Source organism: Pinus tabuliformis, chromosome 2_2 (genome assembly GCF_031772625.1).
Source record: "Pinus tabuliformis cultivar Carrire ecotype Pingquan chromosome 2_2, CPIR1, whole genome shotgun sequence".
In the NCBI taxonomy this organism is placed as follows: Eukaryota; Viridiplantae; Streptophyta; class Pinopsida; order Pinales; family Pinaceae; genus Pinus; species Pinus tabuliformis.
In genome coordinates this window covers 181663774-181683221 of record NC_142300.1, presented here as the reverse complement: position 1 = coordinate 181683221, position 19448 = coordinate 181663774, and the positions used below count along the sequence as shown (strand labels likewise).

Sequence of the window (19448 nt, the reverse complement as noted above, 5' to 3'; positions counted from 1 at the left end):
GTTATGTTCTTATTTCATACTGAGCCAACCCAAAAATGAATCAACCACATGACTACAGAGAAATATAGTCCTTAATACAAAATATACCTATATCACAACACTATAGATTTAGGAGCATGTTGAAGAGCTACCAAATCACTCTGGCATCTTGCTCGTTGGAGAGCTACCAAATCACTCTGGCATCTTGCTCGTGTTGCAGAAAACAAATTCAAATAATATTCATGTAATGTGCAGTAAGTATTTGTTCAAATTCAAATTATATTTATATCAAATATTTATGGAATGTGTAGTAGAAATTTGTTTAAAATGTATTAATATAAATTTAAATTAGGTTGGGATATAGTTTTAATTTTGAGTTTTAATTTTTGGGATAGTTTTAATTTTGAGTTTAATTTTTTTCTCACCAGTAAGATGTTGTTCTTATTTTTCAGATTATGCAAAATTCAATTAGTTTTGACACTTATAGATAAAAATGTTAATGTTTGTATTAATAAAAATAAAACACGCTGGTCAGTTCTACAAAAGAGAATCTGAACCACGAGTGTCTAACTTTGCAGAACGCTCTACATTGTTCATGTACATTACACATTGTTGCTCTAGATAAATCTCTTCTTTCAGTTCTCCATTAAAAATGCAGACTTTACATCTAGTTGGTGCATCATCCAATGTTTCTTAGTAGCTAAAGCGATTAACATCATGATGGTATTCAATTTAGCTAATCCCTGTTCCATGGTTGTTTTCCATTCACTACTTTCATTTGCTTCTTTATAACTAGACGGTTCAACCACATTCATCATACTAGTTATAAAAGCATTTTCCCTATATCTTGCAAGCATTTGAGCTTTCTTACCTGATCTCCTGAGTGGTGGGGTAGTGATTTCAAACCTTATTTGATCATTAGTTACTTTTCCTTCCTGTTGTTGCTGTTGCTGTTGTTGTTGGTGTTGTTGCTGTTCATCCTCTGCCTTTGTCTGCTGCTGACCTTGATTGTTCTCTGCTTCTTCTTCCTCAAAGTACGGAATGTCACATCGATCATAGTGCTCATCAGGTTCTTCATTATCCTGCTCATGGAATTTAACATCTCTACTAACAAAGATCTTGTGAGTAAAGGGAATAAATAATCTGTATGCTTTATATGACGAACAATACCCTATAGAGTCTAATTTTCTTCTATCTTCCTTTGGTATGTGGGCAAATGCTTTACATCCAAATATTCTTAAGTGTTTTACTGCAGACTTATATCCATATAACGCTTCAAAAGGAGTTTTAGACTCAAGACTTCTTGTAGGACTCCTATTTTTCAAATAAACTGCAGTATTCACTGCTTCAGCGCAAAAACCCTTCGACAGATTCTTACCTTTCAGCATACTTCTAGCACATTCCACCAGTGTTCTGTTCTTTCTTTCGGTCACTCCATTTTGTTGTGGAGTATGGGGTACTGTGAACTGCTGCAAAATTCCATGATCTTTACCCTATCTGATAAGCTCATCTTTCCTGTATTCTCCCCCTTGATCATAACAGAGAATTCTTATCTGTTTCCATGTTTGTCTTTCAATCATATTTTTAAACTGCTTAAAGTATTTGAAAGTATGACTCTTCTTACTTAAGAAATACACCCAAGAAAACTTCGTACAGTCATCAATGAACAGTAGGAAATACAGTGCACCTCTTAATGATTTTGTCTACATGGGACCACAAAGGTCTGTGTGCACTAACTCCAGTATATCCCTCTATTTCTTTTCTACTCTAACAGGGAATTCTTCTCTATGCATTTTTCCTAAAGTACAGACATCACAATCATTATGTACTTGTTTTAGCATAGAAAGATCTCTTACCATTTCCTTCCTTTGTAATAACAACAAATCATTGTAGTTGATGTGGCCGAATCTCTGATGCCAAAGCTCTTCTGTATTCAAGCTCGTACTATCAATGCTCGAACCGGTGCAGGTCTCACATCCAACTTGTACAGACCTCCTGTTCGGATCCTTGTAGAAATTGTCTTCATGCCATCTAGCAGATCTTTAATGTAGCAGTTAGATTTTAAAAATTCAATTTTCAAATCTTGATCTACAATCATAGATACAAAAATCAAGTTCTTTGTTATGCCAGGCACATACATTACATTATAAATTTGTTTGATATTACCATCAGGTAGAACGACAGAAACTTTCCCACATCCTTTGATTTGATGACTTCTGTCATCACCTAGGTAAATCTGTGCGCCTTCGTTGATTTCTTTAAAATCCTCCAGCCAATTCTTATTCCCTGTCATGTGTGTTGATGCTCCTAAATCTACATACTAGATGTTTGCATCAACATTTTAATCACGATCTGTCATGAACAATCTTAAATTATGCACTTGATCACCATTTGCGAGATGACCTGCATGTCATTTCGGCTTTTGTTGTTCTTCATGATATTTCTTTTTCCTACACTCCGTGGCAATATGACCCAATTTTCCGCAATAAAAACATTTAGTTTCTGCTTAGTTTTTATTCGGATGCATACCTTGGGTCAGATTTGGTTGTTTCTGTGAACTTGCTCCGTTTTGCTGTTGTGGACTCCCTTTCCCTTTGTAGAAGTTCTTCCTCACCATCAATGCAAGATCGACACTCTGGGGTTTCAGAGTCGATCTCCTCTCTTCTTCCTGCATCAGTATACCTGTCAGCTCTTCAAAATGCGAGATCTTTTCTCTGACATTTATCCTAGTGATGAACATTTGATAGTCATCAGTGACACCATTCATTGTAATGGTTACAAGATCTGTATCGTCCATTGTATGACCAATGTCTGATAATTTGGTTTTCAGATCTTTAATCCTTGCTACGAATGAAGCAATTGTTTCATTCTCCATCTTCATGGATATGATCTTACTTTGAAGAAACAGAAGATGATTTGAATTCCTGATTTCGTATAGTTCCTTCAGAATTCCCCAGATCTCATTAGCTGACTTACCTTCTCTGATGTGCGGTATAATGTAGTCTTTCACTGACATATTTAACATTGTCCTTGCTCTACTTTCTTGTTTCTCCTAATCTGGGACAGATGTTGATCCAACCGCGAGCCTCGACTCATCCCCATTCACAATCGTCTAAGCACTCTGCGCTTCTAGCAGAGACTGCATCTTGAACTTCCAATTTGCATAATTGGAACCATCGAGCTTGTTATGTTCGTTCATGCATGCTTCAAAATATTGTTGTTCATCTTGGCGATTTAGAAAAAAAAATTCGACAAGTAAAAGATGTTAAATTTACCCCAGATCTGTGACAGAGACAGATCACTGTTCTTCAATGTTGTTTGATCTCACAGCACATGCGTAGATCACTGTGGCTTCCTTCTCAGCCTCCAGACAACCTTCTGTTGTCAGCTACAACCTTGTTATTGGCTTCTCCACGCAGCTTCTCTGACAGCGACAACCTTGTTCTTGGCTTCCCCTCGCAGCTACAACCTTGTTATTGGCTTCCATGATCATCGCAGAAGTTCTTGTCGTTTCTGCGATGTCGTCGCAGCTGTACACGTCTTTCTTGCGACAAAAAAGTTAGAAAATATGTGCGAAGGAGCTACAGTGCACTCGTCGCAGAGGTACACTCAAAACCAGTGACGATTTCAGAATCGTCGCAATTATCCACCTTACAACTGCGATGATCTCGGTTCAAAGAACCACCCACCAGCCAACGTACAGGTTCCTCAGCCCTGACGCTTTGATACCATGATAAAAATGGTAATGTTTGTATTAATAAAAATAAAACCCACTGGTCAGCTCTACGAAAGAGAGTCTAAACCAGGAGAGTCTGGCTCTGTAGAACGCTCTCCATTGTTCATGTACATTACACATTAAATAGAAAACATGGTTTTAGGGAAGTTAGAACAACATCCTAAGAAATAGAAACTAATTCCTATCCTGAGGTTACATGAACCACTTCTACCTATTCTAGGATATTCTCCATTATCTTCAACACTTATGAGATAGTTTACTTCTATAGAATTGGTTCCCACTTTCATATATATATATATATATATATTTGTGAAAATGTTGTGGATAAAGAGTTAAAGTGTAATTTACGTAAATATTCAATTTTAGGTATAAAATTAAATTTAGATGCGCTCTAAATTGAAATATTGCAATTGAAATGTCTAAATGTTTTTTTATTTTAAAATAAAGCCTAAACTGTTTTCTTTTAGATATGAGGAAATAATGTAACTATCCAAAGGCATTTTGGGAAGTTTGTTTTTCAAACCATTAATAAATCATTTCCAATATAATGATTTTTTTTAAAGAAGTTCTCTACGGAAGTTTAGTCTTGCCACTCAAGTTAGAAATTATGAATAAGTTTTGTGTCTCCAAATTAACTCACAATCATTTGTTGGGTATATCAAATTTGAATTTAAGTTATAATTAATAAAAAATTGGTAAAGTTAAGGAAAATGTATATCCCTAAAACAATGAAAATCTAAATAGTGTATTGAAATAATTATTTTAATAATATAGAAAAATAAATATTATTTTGAAAATTAAACATTAAAACTTGAATTAATCAATGCTAAACTAATAATATCTAAAAATTAAATAAGCTGTTATAATTTTAGTTTAACAAAATTAATAATAAAAAACTAGATAATGAAAATCTGAAATAAGTATGTTGAAATAGTTTTTTTAATAATATAAAAAAATAAATATTATTTTGTAAATTAAACATTAAAATTTGAATTAATCAATGCTAAACTAATAATATTTATAAATTAATCAATACCAAACTAATAATATTGAATAATATTTAAAAATAAATAAATTGTTATAATTTTAATTTAAAACCAGAATAAAAATGTACACTTTTACCTATCACAAACAAATCGTTTTAGATAACCTGACTTCCTTTATAATAATAAATCTATACACATACATTAATAACTAATGATAAGTTTTGAATATATATATAAACTCTACCTCTAGGTTCAAAAGCGCTTCTGGATTTTGCTGTTTGTCCCATGTCCGTGACAAGTGAATGTTCTTCTCACATCATTATCTCGAATCTTTCATATTTCTTCAGCAGCACGAGGCCACCATTCACACCTGCAATATTCTTGCAAGGACTCTATACTACCTACTTTGGGGACATTTTGTCAAATGCAGTATTAACACTCATCAACCAATTTCCTGTCATGGATTCCCTCCGTACCAATCTTTTCCTCTTTTTTTGTCATCTATACATCATGTGATCATAATTGTTTCTACCCTGTCGACTACTTCATAACACGCCCATTGAAATCATAAATTGGTATAGATACAGTGTCCCTTTGGTCTGATCTATCTGCTCAAAATTATGAGCGCTGAGCAGATCCAAACTTCAAGATTGCTCAACTGCTAGAATCTCTGAGACGAACATCAATATCAGGGATTTGTGGAGTGGAGAATGCACAATAATATTAGGAGTATTTATAACTGCATAGAGTCTGAATCTATGGAGGCCTCTTCCATCCCTGATTTATCATTAAACATCAGCCCTCCAAACACCAGGGCAGCTTTATCTCCTTCCGATAGCTTTCAAAACAATGGTGTTCACAAATTGGATTCATTCAACAGCAGGTTCAGAGAGGAGTATTCCTCTAAATCTAGCAATGGAAGCAAAGGGCAAGTAGACGACGATACATTGCTTGAGCTGTCATTGGCTAGGAGCCCAGCTAATGGATCATACATAGATCACCACTATTCTATCAATATAAATGGATTTCATTCCTTTGAGAAGCCAGATGTTGACAGACACGGTCAGAGAAATATATGTGCTCAAGGACTCATGAGGTTATCAGGAGGCCAAGAAAATCCGAGACTCATCATGTCATGTTTATCAGGAGGAGGAGGAGGAACAAGAGAAGCAATAGAAGATGCCTCTAGTCTTGATCTTGTCCATTCATACTCTGGGAATGGTTTTGAAATCTCTGTCAATAAAGAAGATTACAGTTTCTCTGATGAGTTTCTGAGGTATAACAAAGCCAGAGAAGCCCCCTTCTGTAGACCCTATGAGGGTATATTGACGAACAGAATGATGACACCAAACCATCCCCACAGTTTTTGTGATTCTGAGGATCATTTCCAACGCATCTCCAGTCACCCCAAGGAAGTTGGTAGCTGTAATCCGTCGGCGGTGACAATCTCTGATTCTCGTTGTTGTATAAAAGCAAGGTTCGGGATGAAGAGAAGAAGCATGAGAGCCCCTCGTATGCGGTGGACGAGTACACTCCATGCACATTTTGTCCATGCTGTAAAGCTGTTGGGAGGACATGAAAGTATGTATCAATTCCTCATTAATCATATTTCATTCTTCCATAATCACTACATGTAGATTCTATGTACGTATAGAACACAGAGTTTCTCTTAGAATAGAGCAGTGTCACAGAAATGAATATGAATTCTCCATTGAAATTTCAATCACACTAGGATGGCCAGGTGATTGTATCAGATATTTGTTTAATGGTTCAAAACTAGAATTACTGTCATAGCTTAATCCTCCTCAAAAGCTTCCTCTTCCTTTTGTTTATTGATGTAGCTGAACAGGAAGCTTGTATCTGAGACATGGCTTCTATGCTTGAATTTCACTCACCTAGGAAAACTTGGGGATTTCCTAATGCTTTGGTGTTGTTTGGCAGGGGCTACTCCCAAATCAGTTATGGAGCTCATGAATGTGAAGGACCTCACTTTGACACATGTAAAAAGCCACTTACAGGTAATTCATTGTTTGTGTTTTCCTATGTTGACGATGTTGCCCTGCAGGTACATCATAAATATGACAAGTTTGCAGTGTTTGAATATTGGTCTAGGGTAAATATTAAACACCACACACAATGAGGTATAATTGTCCTTGTTTAACTATTATATGTTTTGGTTTTGTTGGTTGTAATTTCTCCAGACATTTTTTTTTTGTTGGGTCAAAAATATGATTTTTTGTTTTTTAAAATATGTTTTTGATTATATATAGATTTACATAGTGAAAAACTTATAAGGTATTTTAATATTGGAGAGTTTACAGTAATTTCAACAAATTCTTGTGGGAAAGATTCTGGATAATTTCTATAAGAAAATATACCCAGAACATATAACAGATACACCAAAAAAATTTATTTGTGAGTTGAATAAAAATAACTCATTATTTAAGAGATCAAATAAAAAAAATAAACCAATACAGAATAAGTTTCTAAAATTTATAAATTTATGGCCCTGGGTTTCCTTTCCTGCTTGTTCTGTAACGAATGTTCGAATCATCCCTATGAATAAATTAAAGATGTTGAATAAGCAATTTCTAGAGCACAAACTGCCTTGCAGGAAAGTCCTCAGCAGAGTTTGCAATGCAATAGAGGTGATTTTTATTCAGGAGCCGTACAGCTGTAATTATTCTCTAAATTTCTTCGTGCGTGCTCTCATTATTGCGAAAAGGAAACGAAGACTGGACACTTTTAACCTATTCTAGATATTTTATGTCCTGGAGTGATCAAAAGGCAACGTAAAATCCAATGTTCTGTTTCGAAAGATATTTATTTAATTAGGCTGTAATGTTTGCTGTGTTGGCAGATGTATCGGACTGTGAAGGGTATAGACAAGTCTGTATGCCCCTCTGGTATGTATCAAAAATATAAATTGACATACTTTCCTGTCCTTGTTCCTTTCATAGTTTTGGTGTTGGTTTTAATCACAGACCTAATGTCTCAATATCGAATCCGAATGATTCGTTACAGGTCATTATGAATCAGAAGCGCCGGAAACAGTTGATGGAAAATTTTGAAGATTTTGCAGAGAACGAGATAGTGTATTGTGACAGACCACAGTAGCTTGGTTCGACCAAGCCTGTAAAGCGACCAGTCTATGAAATTATTCAGCAAACTTCCGATGACAAATGCTATTTCAGGTACAATTTTCTAATTTCTTCTCCATCTCGAGTACAGTTTCAGAAAGATGATTGGAATTTGTGTGGTAGTGAAAAGGCGAATTAATAATTCGATATGCAGATCTATGAATGGAAAGATTATGCCCATCACTGTCCGTTTGGTTAGTTTTATTGAAAAGAAAAAGTTGCAGTTCCTTTGTTTGCATCTGCTTTCTAAAAGCGTTTCATCTTTGCAAGTCTGATTGGTTGGTGTAGTGCTGCATTCATGTGAATAGTAGAATGATGACTGTACTTCGGACTCAACGCGGTTTACAGCACTAAATTAGTGAGGGAGAATGGTAGCTTTTTGTGGAAATTTTCAGTGGGAGACCTTTCCAATTTGTTCATTCTATTATTAGTGCATGTTTACAAGCAGCCTCATCTGTGAGTGGAGCAATGGGGATAGCGCCGTACGACCTAAACCTACATCGCCGTGAGACGCCAGGGTTACGGACGAATAAAGGAATTCATTTTTTTTTTTTTTCTGCTTTTTCTGGCTGGCTGCCATCTACTTTGCTGCCTCCTCATCCTGTGATTTATTGAAATGTGTTAGTGGCTGTCTCCACCCACTGGACAATTTAATAAAATGTATGTTCTCCTCGTTTCGAAATTATGTAATAAGATATAAGCCGCTCGCGTTCCATTTATTCCAGCCCATTATTCAATGCAATGGTTATGTGATGCCACCAATTTCGACGCTGCACTCTCATGGACTCTTAGCGGATTTTTAGGGATACCACCGTTCATTGAGATGTATTACATAAATCTAGTAGAATAAGTGGGTGGTTGTACTCGGTATATATGATTATTATTTTTTTGCCGCACGGAGTAGTGCAGTATCAAATCGTCATATATGATTATTATTCTTTTCCCACACTGCGCAGTGCAGTATCAAAACACATACTCATCATTGGTATTTCTTATATTATAATTATTTAATTTATAAAAATTAATTAAATTATATATAAGTGTAGTTTAATTTATACGTTAAATAACTTTTTTCACTATTATTTATTTTAATTGTTTAATTGGTGTAATAACAGTTTTTTGGGGCGTTAAATTTATTTATGCATTTAGAAATGTATTTTAAACAATAAAATTTTTTGAAATTGTATTGCAGATTTTGGTGAATTTTAGTGAAAAAGGTTATTTCGTTTATAAGTTAGACTATATATATATATATATATATATATATACACTAGCATTTGCACCACTTGTTGCAAATGAAACCTCGTGTAAGTTTGTAGTGCATATGGAAGAAGAACATAAATGAAAAAAGATGTGATATGTTATGTGATCTAACTATAGTTGAATTTGAGTGAAAAAAAAACTTAATGTTAAATGTAATACAATCACTACTCGAAATAGAGGCATGTCCAACTTCTTTCCCAAGTGCTCAATCCAATAGCTTATTTTCATTAACAATTGCATCCAAGAACAAACCTTTGTTGTTCATCGCCTCAGCCACACTGAACCCTTCACCCTCATATGGGAATGGTTCCAGATCAAATGTCTCTGCGAGTATTCTCTAGAGGCATTTCCATTTATATACGTCTCCATTAGCACAATTAAAGGTCTGGTTCTTTGGATAAGGATCTTTGGCAAACCAAATTTCCTATTCGGCAATCAATTCTGCATCTGATGCATTGATAAATTGTTCCCACAAAATATTGTTCCCTGGGTACTTGAAAGACAACCCCTCATGTTTGCAAATGGAAATGTAAACACACAATGTGCCTAAAAAATTCATAAGCTCCAAGGAGAGAAGCCAGGTATGTGTGTCGGATGGTGAATGGACCAAGGTAATCCTCCTTTCTTCTTTGCAACCTCAAATACAATATTTTCAAGAGTGTAGTAAAAATTAGGCACAGGTAGAGCCTAAGAAGCTCTTTATGAAAGGGTGCTTCATGGCGCTGATATTTACGATTATTTGTCACTGCATCAAATGGACCAATGTAATGGTTTCCCCTAGTTTGAAGACAAATATGTTGTAAATTCTCTGCATTGGGAAGTAGGGCATTTTACACATTATTCAACATTCTTCCATTGTCTGCACAGTTCTACTCATATGTCTGCAATCCAAGTAATTTAACAATAAAAGTATGATGCACGATTCACAGACACAAAATAAGAAGAAACATTATTGTAATTAGGCTCTTCATTGATTTCCCTAAAGTGACCAACCATATTATAGTGAAGAAAGAATATTGAAACGCTAAAGAACTACTCACCCCAAGTTTATCAGAGATTCAAGGACCAATAAATTGACTTAGATATAGATGTGCAACTATAAACTAAAACACTTACCGCACGAGGGCCAAGGGAACTTGTCCATGAGGAATACCAACTCATTATGATAAAATGCACACTAATCCAAACACCAATATATTACAAGAAACATCACCATCAATTTTAGAAATATATGCATTCAAAATTAGCATAAAAATTTCCACAATCCATGGCTTCATTAAATCTTCCCTACCAATCACATACTGCTAATCTATCGGCTCTCAAGTAGTGTTATAATGCCATATTAATGGATTGTAGCAAAGCAATTAAAATAATGAGTCAATGATTTAAATTTCCATGGATTTTTGCAAAATTCTTACCTAAGAAACGAGCCAAATGAACTAAATGAGAATGAGTTGTGATTTCCAAATAAAATCAGTGTTGTAGTTAAGAAATGAAAATAGTTGAGAAAAGATACAAATTAGATTCCTGCAACAAATTATCTCACTTGAGAAAATGGATAGAACGAAGGGCATGGAAGAAGAGAGATAAAAATCAAGCTATTGTGATTGTTGATGCTAATATGTCTTGTAGCACTTTGTTTCTTCCTCATATGGTGGATTCACCATCCCAATAATGATGAAATGTCGTTATGGTGATTATTAGTGGTATGTGGGATATAGTTTGCTTTATCATGGGTTTTGGACCAAATCCCAAAGCTCTATCATGCAAATAGAATGAGTCATTTGAATCTTCTCAAGGAGAGATTTGAGCATCCAAGCCCTCAAAAACCAAGGGGGAGATTTGATCTTCCAAGGATTGATGTGTTTGTCTCTACTGCTAATCCAGATTTTTCTTTGGGTACACAAAGTATTTGGAAATGGTCATGCCATCAAATTACTACTCATACGTTCCACTGCAAAATAAGAAATGGTTGAAATGTAAAATTAATGACAAATGTTTTACAAATGACTTATTACGTAAAATATTTCTATTCCATCCTTAAACTCTGGCTGCATGCAGCGACAGAAAGTTAAACAACTAGTAAATAATGAATTCTAAAAAAATAGGGATGTTAAGAAAGGTAAGCAACTAGCAAGTAATGAATTCTAAACAAAAAGGATGTTAAGGAACTTGTTGCCACTAGAACATATTCCTTGTGGATTTGTTTTGCAGGTGAATGCTAATGCTTGGAATCCAGAGGCATTGTCCCCATTTTCATGCGTTGCTTGCAAGATCAACATAAATAAATCTCTATAAATGTGTGCTTGTTCCATATTTTCTGACAAATAATCCCTTGAAGTTTTTTGGGCACACAAAGTGTTCAAAAATAGAGATTTTGATATATGAATTAAAGGAAATATGAGATCCAAAATCGGATATCATTGTTCGGTAGTTCCAAATAGTTATTTTTGGATCTTTACCGCCAATATGATCCAACAATGAAAATTATTTTAATCGTATAACACACAAATCGATGATGCACAATGAGACATGATGGCAGCTAGGGGAGTTATTCTTAAAGGGGAATGCCTTACGGAGTAAATATTAAAAAGTTCCAATTAATATCTTTCTTTCTTAAGGTCTAATAGACCTCATTGGTCTCACCTTAATAATTATCATCATCATTAAGTTTTGGATATATTTATATGAGTAATTCTAACCTATAACCAAGTATAATTTATAAATTTATAGATAAATTAAGAATAAGTTTAAAAATATTTTAATAAAATAGTGGCTACTTTATTTTCCTTAGGTTTACTTTATAATCAATTTTCTTATTTTATATATCTATAAATTACAAAAATAAATTAATAATAAATTCTAAAACTTAGTTTAATAAATTAATGGTCATTTTACATAGTTTATGGGACCCATTAACAGTGATTCTCGATCTTGCCCGTCATCTTGAATTGAACGCCAACCCCCACTCACTTGAAAAATACTAAACTTTAACAGTATAGAAGGGGAAATCAGAATGAACAAAACAAAACGTTAACAGTCTAGAAGGGGAAATCGGAATGAACAAAACAAAAACTAAAATAATAGTTTAGATGGACACAACGACCCTACCAACAAACATAAATTAAAATAACCCTTTGGAAGGAGTAACAAAAATTAAAATAATTGTTTGGGTGCCATGTTTTGCAGTAAGTTGGTTTCTTATTTTTTACTTGCACACGGGATAACATATTATCCTTTGAATTTAATCATCCTTCTTCTCGTTCGTGTTGTTCTATTTAGACTCTGGTCCAGTGGCGAGAGAGGAGGAAGAATAAGCAGAGGCCACTTCATTTTGGGTGTTCTTTGCCACTGGTTGACAGAGCATTTCGAGAGATCGCCACAGAAGAAAATATCATCGTTACTGCCATGTCACAGTCGTTTATGCTAATAATAGCTATGGTGGGACTGATTATCAACGAATAATTTGGACACCTCCAACAAGAATGCCACCATTTCAGGCGCGACTCATTTGTCTATTGGATAATCACTCTTGTAATCAGTACAGTAGCTTGTCAAACCTTTTTCCTTGGATTCATAGGATTTCTTTTCTTGGCATCTTCTTTATTTTAAGAAATTTAATCAGAACGATAACATCTCGTGGGGAATTTATTTTATATACCACCTAATCTAGCGATTGCGGGGAATTTATTTCATATACCACTTAGTCTAGCCATTGCAATTTCATCTGTTTTCAAATTTACCTCAAAGACATTATATAGAATTTTCTTCCATCTTATAAAATTTTGTCCAGTGGGTTTAAACCTTTTGTGTGCTTGAACATTTATATGGGCAATTTTCTTAAAAACTTATTGGGTTTCACTCTGAATGTCTAGTGGGTTTAAACGCAGTTTATGTTTGCCCAATTTTTTCAATATTTTCTCTATTTTTATGATTTTTAGTTTTCCAAACCTTTTACAGATTTGATCCCTGGATTTCACTTTGAAATAATTTTTTATAATGTGTTTGCAATTATGTTTGTTAGACTACTTAAGTTTTCACTTCGCATGTTAATCGCTTGAAATAATGTTAATAGTGGCTTCAAACAACAAGAAAGAGAATGTTTAAATGAGGAAGGAAGTTATCGGTGAGAGTAGAAAAACATGGAAGGCATGGTAAGAAAAAGGAAATGAGAATGTGGTACTTCAGAGGGAAATAGTTGCTCAGCCTGTGATGATTTATTTGTTGGAGAAAAGGAACACGGATGATAGGGTTAGTGCAATGAAAAACCAATTTCGAGGAATAACTTGGCATGTTAATAATTTAAAATAATGTTACTTGTGGCTTCAAATAACATAAAAATGAATGTCTAAATGAGGAAGTTATTTTTTAGAATAAAAAACATGGAAAGCATAATGAAATGAGTATGTGGCACTTCAAAGGGAAATAGTTGCTAAGTCTAAGATGATGTTGAAAAAATAATACAGATGATGGGTTTAATGCACTGAAAAACAAGAGCAAAAAAATAATGATAAAAATTGAATAATCACTCTAAAGGACTATTATTTTATGGAAGTTCATGTTGTTGCACAAACATGGTTTCTTGATGATAGTAATGCATACAATTTTCTACATGTATGCATTCAAAAAATCCCCTGTTATCTTACCAGAATCGAACAATAACATATACTTTATCTTCAACTTCTAATCCCATGCAGAAATGAAGGGAATTATATTGAGAATGTGATGATGGAGTGGCCAATGACGAAGATGGAGTGGCCAAAGGCTAGGGATGGGATTCAATCATTAGACGTCTTGTTCACCACATATTTGTACGAAAACTTTTGCGCTGCAATGTGGCAAAGCACGTGGCAGGGAAGAGCCGAGGAACCGACGACAGGGAACAGTTCGAGGTATGGCGAGGTGAAGATTGTTACGTTCTTGCAGGTTGTGATGTCGAACCGTGCAGGGTCCACGTGGCGCAAAATGGCATTCGTCTTTTCATATCTTTGCAACGATGAGGGACTCGAACACTTGATATGTGGATGGGGATTCCACATGGTGGACGGGTTGTCCTCGTCCATTGCCATGGCAAGAGTAAAGATGAGGATGAGGAAATAGTAGTAGGGTAGCAGGTGCGTTCCTATCACTCACCATATTCCACCATTTTTGATTTCCACTTCTTCCCATCGTGGGCACTTGAAATTCAAATTCTTCGAATTTTGTGTGAGATACGTGGAGGAGGAGACTCAACATCCCACCTTTATAAATCTATAACACAGATTCAACAAAAAATTAAATGTTAAATCAAATTTAAGATAAGGCGATTAAAATGCTAGCAATTGAATTAAATGTATCACGTATGAAGTTTTTAAATTAAGAAATGTTCTTGCAGGTCGCGATGTCGAACCCTATGATGTTTGCGTGGTAATGGAAACCATCTCCGTGTATCCTGCGACGAGGAGGTACTCGAACACGGAGTTGTCCTCATCCATTTCCATGGCAAGAGTAAAGATGAGGATGAGGAAATGGCAAGAGTAAAGATGAGTATGAGGAAATAGTAACAGGGCACCAAGTGCGCTCCTATCGCTCGCTATTTTCCACCATTTTGATTTTCAATTCTTTCCATCGTGGGTGCCTAAAATTCAAATTCTATGTGAACTAATAAATTCGAATTCTGTGTGAGATACGTGGAGGAGGAGACTCGGCATCCCACCTTTATAAACCTATAACACGGATTCAAGAAAAAGTTAAATGTTAAATCGGATTCAAGAAAATGCTAGTAATTGAATTAAATGTATAAGGTATGAAGTTTGTAAATTAATAACTCGTAACTAACAGAACCATTTCCTAACTGACTTATATTAATACCGGAATCAATCCAATGGTCCAAGTTATTTCAATCGTCTAACACCTAAATGAATTGTATAGAAAGGTACATGTGGCATGGAAAGGAAGTTCTTCCCAAAGGGAATGCCTTATGATGTATATATATATATATATATATTATTGTAAATAGACTTCGTTATAATATCATTATTTACTAATATTACATGCCCAAAAAACTGTAACTCATATTCATATGAGAATTTTTTTAATCAACCTAATTAAAACAATACAAAGGACATAAATACTTTTAAGATAAATCTCAACCTTAGATTTGTGACTACTGCTAAGAATATTGTAAAATATTCTATTGAGGTGAATTTCCTACCATCCATCTAATAATTAGAGCAATCATATAAATTAAATAGTAATAAACATCAAAACACTTATTACATGATACATTTCATGTTTGCTAAAATTAGAAAAAAATCATAAAAACAAACTAAATTATAATTACTTATAATAAATAGTAAAATAATATATATATATATATATATATATATATATATAGATATATCAAACAACATGGAACACATTCTTAACCATGGTGATTATGCCCCACTTTACTATGGAGATTCTTAATTTGTAAATAGGCTTTGTTACAATTCCGTTGACCAATAACATGGCTTATCAATACCACATGCCCAAAAAACCATAACTCACTTCATATGTCACTAGTTCATATGACATTTTCTTTAATTAATCAATTTAATTAAAAAATAAAAAATGACATAACTATTGTGGAGATAAATCTCAATTTTTTATGTGTGTACACTACTATGAATATTCTAGAATATTCCAAATCTACCATCCACCAAATAATTATTGATAATTAAATTGAAATTTGGAGGGCCTATTCCAAAATAGACAAACATGCTATCAGGCTAATTAATTATACAAATAATTTATATTACATAATTATTAAAAAATATTTTAACTTTAAAATATATAAATATTAATGATCATTAACAATAATGATAAATTTATATTATGTAATTTTTAAATTTTTTTAAATCAAAATTTCATTCACATAGAAAGATTACATCATGGATATCAACTTACCAATAACCTATTTCCCTCACTCCTACCATATTTATTGGCCAATAGGCAATTTCTCAAAAATCAACAATCTGACATGCATGTTGCAAACACCATAAGCTATAGGGCTCATAAGCCCAGAAAACAAACAAAATTAGAATGCAATTAGGACTCATTAGACATTTGAAGAAGTGGTCAAGGCTAGGCTGTCCAACCCTGAACTAGGCAACCATAAACGCTGAAACTACAATGGACGTGTTTCTCCATGTGCTCCATTCTTCCTTCTATGCGATCCAAATTTTTTTCCAAGCACCACTGTCACCTCTACAGAATCACAAGTCTGTCCTGCATGTACCATTGCGTTGTGGGGAAAAATGCCTATTTAGGACGATCCTATCCACCTAAGGTGTGACAGCGCTTTAGCAACAAACAAATACAGCTATCATGATTTCTTCCTTTATGAAATATGAAACAGAGGAGATCGGCAGACTTACCGTTCTCTTCCGGTTGTCCCTCGAACTAGATCCTCTTCTCTTTGTGTGTCCACAGCTACTTGCCTCCTCGCTTGATCAAGAGAACAGCTACTTGAATCCCACGAGATCACAAGAGAACAACTACCTGTGACAAGAGAACAACTACTTGCAACAAGAGAAGAACACAATACAAAGGCAAATATACATATTCATAAATGATTCAGGATTAGAAGTAAATCAAATATACTAATGCAATTACGCAAAATACACCAGCATATAGGAAAGAATCAAGATAGCTTTATTGAAAGTAATAGTGTTCAGGAAGAGATACAACCCATAGGGCTCCAACCCAGCATCTCCTTCCCAGCAGAATGGACTTCCTTCTTCAGCTCCTTTCAAAGCATAACACACCCAATATTTCTAGCCACAAACCAACAGCAATTCTTTGCAAATACTAAATTCCAGCCTCCTTAGACCTCATGAGAGAGATCTATATATAGGAGTTTTGGAGAAAGGATGAGTCAGCTTGAGGCTAGCATGAAGCTGACTAGTGTCCTCTCCCACTTCAATTCTTGAGTCCACTTGGAGGTTCTTGCTTCCACTTGGAGATTTGGAACCTCTTACTCATCACCAATCGAATTCCCTGATCCAAGTGTCATTTTGGAAGCTTCCTGGGCATTGACACCTTGAGGAATGACTCTGCCACATGTCCAAACTCGCCCAGCGCAGGTATCCTTCTTTGTAGTTGACATTCAACGTGTAGAAATTTTGAATAATTTAACACATATTCAATGGAGATTATCCTGATCATGTACTAATGCGGAAAACATACACAATACATAAGCTCCTCTACGTTGATCAAGAATATAGCAGCATCAATAACAATAAAACATCAAGAGCATTCACACATTAACACAGTTTGTATCACGGGGAAAGCATCTCGCTAAAAACCCCACACTATCTGTATATTAATGATTGAGTCATGTAACATTACACAGCATAAAACTTCTCACAAGTATCTCCACCTCTGTTACACACAATACAGCTCAGATCTGATCTCAAAATCTCTTCCACTGCTTGCCTGCCTCCACTGCTCAATACCTGCTCTGAAAACTGATGAGAATTGCTTCCCAAACTCGATTTTCACCTGCAAAATAGTCACTCACTCTTTGTGGACGTGAGAAAAGGCTAAAATGCGGGCCAAATACGTGAGCAAACTCATTGGCATACTCAATCCTTTGATTGTGCAAGATCTGGTGCACAACCATAGTCACAACTGATAGCAATCTGATTCTCTACCACCTGTCCCTGTTGAACTGAACATGCACTGACATGCAACTGAGTTAACTGATGTATTCTTTAGTTGTATTATGAGTTAATAATTAGTTTAACAACTCATCATTAGTCTATCTGCAGTTAGATTAACTACAACCAGTTTAACTAAGTTAAACTGAACACAACTCCATCAACTGTACCTCCAGTCCACTAAACTCAACTCACTTGAGTTCTAACTGAAGTCATGCATGCAACAACTCAACTGACTCATAAGAAAAACGAATTTCCTTCTGACAGCTGCATGTGCCACTTCCGTAGCTCAAACTGAAGTGCTCCAAGAGAATAAGATTAAGTTTATAGTCCAAATATTATTGTGAGATAATAATATTTGACTTTTCTATTTTTGACAGCCAGTCTAAAAATAGACTTGATCACTCACACTGTGATCACTCACACTTTCATCAAAAATAGAAGTCCATCTATTTTCCCAACTTGATCAATCATCCATAAACATAGACATGATCCATATGTCTAAAAATAGACATAGTCTAAAAATAGACTTGCGCCAAAAATAGCCTGCGGGCCCACTTAGTGAAGGCGACTCTTTTCACTAAGCTCCATCATCTTGTTGCAATCTCAACACTCCCTCTCGACAAGATATGGATTATCAGCAACCCCTATCCTGCCTCGGTGGTATTCGAATTTGCTCCTGGTGAGAGCCTTCGTCAGAATATCAGCATCCTGATCCTCCGTTGGAATGTACGAAAGTAACATGATCCTCCGCTGCACACAATCTCTGATATGATGGTACCTGATGTCAATATGTTTAGATCTATCATGAAATACAGGATTAGCCGAGAGTTTAATGCAACTCTGGTTATCACAGTAAATCACAGTAGGATCCAAATGAGAACCGAACAAACCAACCAGGATCTTCCTCATCCATATAGCCTCGCATGCAGCCAAACTTGCTGCCATATACTCGGCCTCCGCTGAACTGAGTGCCACAGATCTCTGCTTCCTGCTGTACCAAGAAACTGCTGTCGATCCGATACTGAAGACCCCTCCTGATGTGCTCTTTCTGTCTGTTGGGCTCCCTGCCCAATCTGCATCCGTGAAGCCACATAGCTTCACCTCATCCTCCTGTCTGTACCACAAACCATATCCCGATGTGCCTCTCAAGTAGCGCAATACATTCTTGCCCGCCTTCCAGAAGAGCTTGGTAGGCTTAACCATAGCTTGTGAAAGCTGGTTAACTGCATAGCATATATCAGGTCGTGTATTGACCAAATACATCAGCGACCCCACCAACTGTCGATAAACAGTGGCATCCACTTCTTCTCCCGAAGTGGCATCCTCCTTCCTCCAACCTCCAGGAAGAGGAGTATCAACAGGCTTGCAGCCATGCATGTTGAACTTCTCCAGTATCTCCCGAGCATACTTGCCCTGAGAAACAAACAGTCCACCACTGCGCTGCCATATTTCCAATCATAGGAAATAGTGAAGGAGGCCCAAATCCTTCATCTCAAACTCTGTAGCAAGATCCTTCTTGCATGACAGTATCAACAGCTCATCACCCGTTAGAATCAAATCATCAACATACAGTACAATGATAAGCAACTTACCCTCCACCACAATCTGGTATAGGTTCGGATCCGCCTCGCTCTTGGAGAATCCAAGTCCTGTGAAATAG

At 35.5% G+C, this 19448-nt stretch overlaps 1 protein-coding gene across 7 annotated transcripts; it reads left to right on the top strand.

The window, feature by feature from the left end:
* The first annotated feature begins 5219 nt into the window (after positions 1-5219).
* Positions 5220-12718, top strand: LOC149191998 (putative transcription factor KAN3). Of its 7 annotated transcripts, none has more exons than XR_016254861.1 (5): positions 5220-6282; positions 6643-6719; positions 7562-7607; positions 7726-7895; positions 12387-12718. XR_016254861.1 is itself a non-coding variant. In XM_089406292.1 (4 exons), the coding sequence occupies exons 1-4, from the start codon at positions 5412-5414 to the stop codon at positions 7770-7772; spliced, it is 1041 nt and encodes a 346-aa protein (XP_089262418.1). In that variant the 5' UTR covers positions 5220-5411; the 3' UTR covers positions 7773-8560. The 7 variants fall into 7 exon arrangements, 1 of the variants encoding a protein (XP_089262418.1); XR_016254859.1 differs by lacking the exon at positions 12387-12718 and adding an exon at positions 8290-8560; XR_016254860.1 differs by lacking the exon at positions 12387-12718 and adding an exon at positions 8273-8560.
* Positions 12719-19448: the final 6730 nt, after the last annotated feature.